Raw genomic sequence first — 4,746 nt, forward strand, 5'->3', positions numbered from 1 at the left:
TTTTTACATGATTCCCAATTATTTATATTCACGATTTCTAATATTTGTACAGGCTTTACATTTTTATTTCAATGTAGTAATTAGCCATTCATTTAATTTTATATTTGAATAGATTTGTTACGTGACAGTGTTAAAGTTCCTTAAGGGTCAAGATCAAGTTATCTGCATCTCCTGAGCTCCATCAAGCCACTCCCATATCTGTCTCCTCTCAAATTAATGCATGACTCTACATTATCTGTATAGCATGTGTAAGACTCGAATACAATTATGAAGTAATAATTATATGACGAATAAATCTTTCAGTGAATAAAGCTGGCTGTGTCTGTAGTATTAAAGACTACACAACATTATTATATTATCTTTAAAATTAATTTTTAAATTATTATTATTTTTTAATTATTATTCCTGGATTAGTAGGGTACTCTTGTAATAAAGTAGCGGTAGTAGAGGACAGATTTTAAGTATCAATTCTGCTTAAGACGATGCGATCTAATCCTGTTTACATGAAATAAGCCTGCTCCCGAGCAGGTTTAACCCTTTAGGCGCCAGGAAAAATGGGAAAAATGCTGGATTTTGACATCAAGATTTCAAAAGCTTGTAGCTTGAAAGGGCTTAAAGATAGAGATCTAATGTAAATTAGAAAAATGTTGGGCATGACCGAAAGTTTATGTGGGGTGTAAATATTCTCATCCAATTTTGCGACTTTGGCGCTAAGAGGGTTAAGATTACGGACCTGTTGCTATGACTGCAACTCCGGGATGAGCTTCGACGAACCAAACAATCCAAGATCACGCCAAATCATCAACAATCAAATCCAGCTAACTGAGTTAGATTAACATAATGCATTAACCGTGCTGCTCATATTTATCATGCAGTAAAAATGCTCCTCCCCGCACCCAAAACGGGTTGCCTGTGGATAAGAATCCAAAACAAGGACTGGTGGGAGATTGTACTGCTCCACTTCACAGTTGGCGAGTGAAAGGAGAGTTTTATAATGACAGGACACGCATTTATACAACACTTTATTCAAAAGGAAGAACTGCTCGTTCTGCGTGTCATACGTCATTATGCTATTTCTGCATCATTGCACATGCGCTGTCCTTTCAGTTTCGGGGTTCAATCCGATCGAGTGTTTACATGCACTCTCAATCATATTCGAAAAAAAATAAACCACCCCCTTCAATCCGATCGAAATTTCATTCCGGTTTAGCTCAATCGGATCGGTTAAGGTGTTTACATGAAGGCTTTTCAGTCCGATTGAGCCGTCAATCCGATTACAAACGGATTATTTGATTGCATTTAAACGTAGCCTCTGTAAATCTGCCTTTTCCTGCTTATTCCAAATTAAGTTATGCATAGGGATCACAAGATAACATTTGACCATCTGTTGCTTAAATGGTTCCAAACAGAGAGAGTTCTCTTTTTGGTTGATTGAGTTAAAAGTTATCACCGTTTTAGATTCCTTGAGGGACGAAAGCCAGGTGTCGACAGGAAACTGCTCGAGACAATTGGGGCGTAATCTGATGGGTCATCTGATGGTCCTCAATCAGTTTTTTGACCCGCAAATGGCTTTAAGATTCTTCTTTGTTATCCTGCAGTTATCCTGCAGTTCATTTGGTGGTCTGTTCGAACAGAGACCCTACACCACCATGGATCCTCGTCCTGGCTCTCATCTGGCTCACACTGTGGTGGTTCTCTTTTCCAGCTCCTCCACTGTCCTCTTACTCACTGTTCTCCAGTACAGATTTTGACGCTTCATGGAATATCAAATATCAAAAAAGTAACTGCTTTTGTTGATGACATATAAAAACAAATCACAGCCTGTTGAATTAATTTGACCCCCTTTATGCATTCTGGGGTTAATGTAATTTATTTCAGATGGCACACTTTTTTTATTTAAGTCTAGGTGAAATTCACCATTACATTGTGTACAATGGAGACGTTGCTCTGTTATGGAAATAATATTGTATTGTGCATTAAATTTAGGGTAGTGTGGTACAAATTCTTTATAGGGTCTCACATTTTGAATAGATTAAATCAATGGTGCTGTTGAACTACAGTAATTATTGACAAGTTATTGTATTGACTTTAGAGGCCATACGTACATCAAAATTCTTCAATAAGGGGCTCCAAGCCTATAAACAAACCAGCGAGCTCAGATATTATTCACAACATTTGATTCAACGCAAGTCATAAAAAAACAAACATAAATAGTATGTACATGCCATTTTTTAAGTGAACATATAGAATTATATCATACATAACCTATGAAGCATTGTAAATGATGTGAATAGACTGTACTCTGAATAATCTAGAGGATTGTGACAAAAAATTTAACTGTCATTCATAGCCATTATTTTAAAAAGCAATCTTTCTCTTTTAAGCAGGTTCAGGAAAAATGGATTCAATAATTGTAAAGACTACTCAGAGCCTTACGACTGCTGAGGACATGAGAAATCAAACTAAACTTATAATGCAGCCCTATGCCAACTGGGAAAAGTATCTGACTCCAGCACCTCTATCTATAGCCATTCTGGGAGAGCTGGTTTTCATTTCTTCCACAACAGATTTCTCTATTAATAAAAATACCCCCAAAGATGGTTACAAATTCATCAAATACCCAGAATCCTTTCGGGCTTGCCTCATGCAAGTGTGTAACTCTGGTTGGTGGGCATTTAACGAAGCCCATAAGAGCATGGATCAGATTCGCCTCCATACTGCCCAAGTTCCAGATTACATGAAGACAGCTGTAAAGATTCTGTTCCAGGGTGATGATGAAGTTGTCAAGGCACATCTTCCTGATCAGTTGGACAATATCAGAGTCATTGCAGATGAATGTCTCAAGTTGTCCAATGCAACCGAGGAGCGTTTCAACAATGTCATCGATATTATCCAAGAGTTGCTGGAGGCATGCTTAAATCAAAATCAATTTTATGGGGAGGAGATAGAAGCAACCAAGAGGAACCTAGTGGAGACAAAATTGAGAGAGCAGTCAGCTAAAGAAACCAAAAGAAGGACTGAGAAGGCAATGAGTACCATGGAAAAGGAAATGGAAAAAGCTCATGAAAACTACCAGAATGCTCTGGATTCTCTTCCTGTTGGATGGGAAATGATTGAAATGGAGATTGCTGAAGGAATGCTGCAGAGTGTTACAGGCTTATTTAGTGGAATGATGTCTGTTTTATCTAACCCAGTGACAGCTGTGTGTTCTGCAACAACACAGATTTTTGCTACTGCTCAAGAGTTAATGGGGAAAAGAGGAGATTTGGTTGATGAAATAAACATATATAGCAAGTCTTCTGAAATTCTTAAATTAGCGGAGACTGTTAAGGAGGAAATGTGTGTGACTAACAAGGACGATGAAATTAAATGGACAAATCTTTATGATCAGAAGAAGAAAAAAGCAACAAACATTAAATTCATAAAACAACAGTTCAAAAGGTTGAGTAATTGTTTAGAGCAACTCACAGACTGCTCAGTGAAATCAGAAGCTCAGTCTTTATGCATAAAGGGTATTAGTATATGCAAACAATTGGCAAACTATGCACAAGATGGCAATTGTGACAAAGACAAAAGTAATGAAATAATAGAGAATGTCTTGAAATTGATCACGTCAGCCAGAATGTTTGACACCAAAAGCAAAGACATCACAAAAGCTCCAGCCATGTCTCCGAAACCACCAATGATTTTTCAAGAAGAAAACAAGAGTTCTATGCAGGGGGCCACTGAGAATGCCCGATTTGCCATAGAGCAGACCCGAGCTCAGTTAAATAGGACAAGGGAGACATATGAAAATTATGTGGAGAACCTAGAGCAGAACCAGAAGGAATTAACTGAAATCCTGATCACTATGAGAAATTGTGAACTGAAAGAGATTGACTTCAAAACTACCATAGAAATGCTGGTCAAAGGAATGGATGCCATGGGAAGAGTGAAGGAGCAGTGGGAAAAGATGGTTCGCTTCTTCCAGATGGTTTCCAACATTGTGAAAACCAGCCTGAGTACAACTCTTACAAACTTTGTCTCAACATCTGAGAAAACACAAGCCCTCTCCTACAATGCAAAGCTCTTCTCAAAAGATCTCCTTTACACTCAAGCTTTCCAAGCCTGTAACATTGTTAGTCTGGTCCATATGATCTCTGGAACATACACAGATGTTTCCAACATGTACCTGATGGACCGTGTCAGTTCACTGGGTAAACTGATGGTCATGGATAAAAGTAAGCCAGAATTTGAGCATGAGCGACATCAGCTCCAGATTGGCTGTGATGAGGCACAAAAAGGCATCTTAAGGCTTGTCCTGAAGAATAAAGAGGAGTTTGACAGGAAAAGCACTGCAAGATTAGAAAAGATTGATAGAGAGTTGCTTGCCATTCTGCCTGCTGCTCCTCCTGAGCAAATCAAAAGTATTCAAGAGGTTGTTCAAGCTGGATTCACTAAAGAAGCAGCAGCATCATACTATTGAGAGAATCTACCAACTGAATATCAAATAAATTAGTACAAGGAAATCCTGACCAAGTTGAGATTTAAGCTTTGCTGTTTGCATGTAATAGTCTGTATAACTATATAAAATTGATTGTTATATTAAATATCAAACCAGATCCATTGATCAAACTGAACAAGAAACATTATCTCATGTGGGTACATTATATTTTTGCAAGCTTTAAATGCAGGATTTAGAAATCCTTAATGTCCATCCTGTTATGGATTCCTTAATGTCCATCCTGTTATGAATCTCCCCCCCCC

The 4,746-nt window shown here is 38.0% G+C and overlaps 1 protein-coding gene and 1 long non-coding RNA gene across 2 annotated transcripts in view; both read left to right on the top strand.

Annotated features, from left to right (window-relative positions):
- Positions 1-1,448, top strand: part of LOC107574211 (uncharacterized) — a 16,972-nt gene extending 15,524 nt beyond the window's left edge. Inside the window, exon 3 of the long non-coding RNA XR_001607640.1 lies at positions 1,437-1,448. This is a non-coding gene — a long non-coding RNA (uncharacterized lncRNA). The remainder of the gene's footprint in view (positions 1-1,436) is intronic.
- A 950-nt stretch (positions 1,449-2,398) lies between these two features.
- Positions 2,399-4,465, top strand: LOC107574212 (uncharacterized). The gene has a single exon (XM_016260671.1). The coding sequence runs from the start codon at positions 2,399-2,401 to the stop codon at positions 4,463-4,465; it is 2,067 nt and encodes a 688-aa protein (XP_016116157.1).
- Positions 4,466-4,746: the final 281 nt, after the last annotated feature.

The sequence above is a fragment of the Sinocyclocheilus grahami genome, unplaced genomic scaffold (genome assembly GCF_001515645.1).
Source record: "Sinocyclocheilus grahami isolate Dianchi unplaced genomic scaffold, SAMN03320097.WGS_v1.1 scaffold2147.1, whole genome shotgun sequence".
NCBI classification, from domain to species: domain Eukaryota; kingdom Metazoa; phylum Chordata; class Actinopteri; order Cypriniformes; family Cyprinidae; genus Sinocyclocheilus; species Sinocyclocheilus grahami.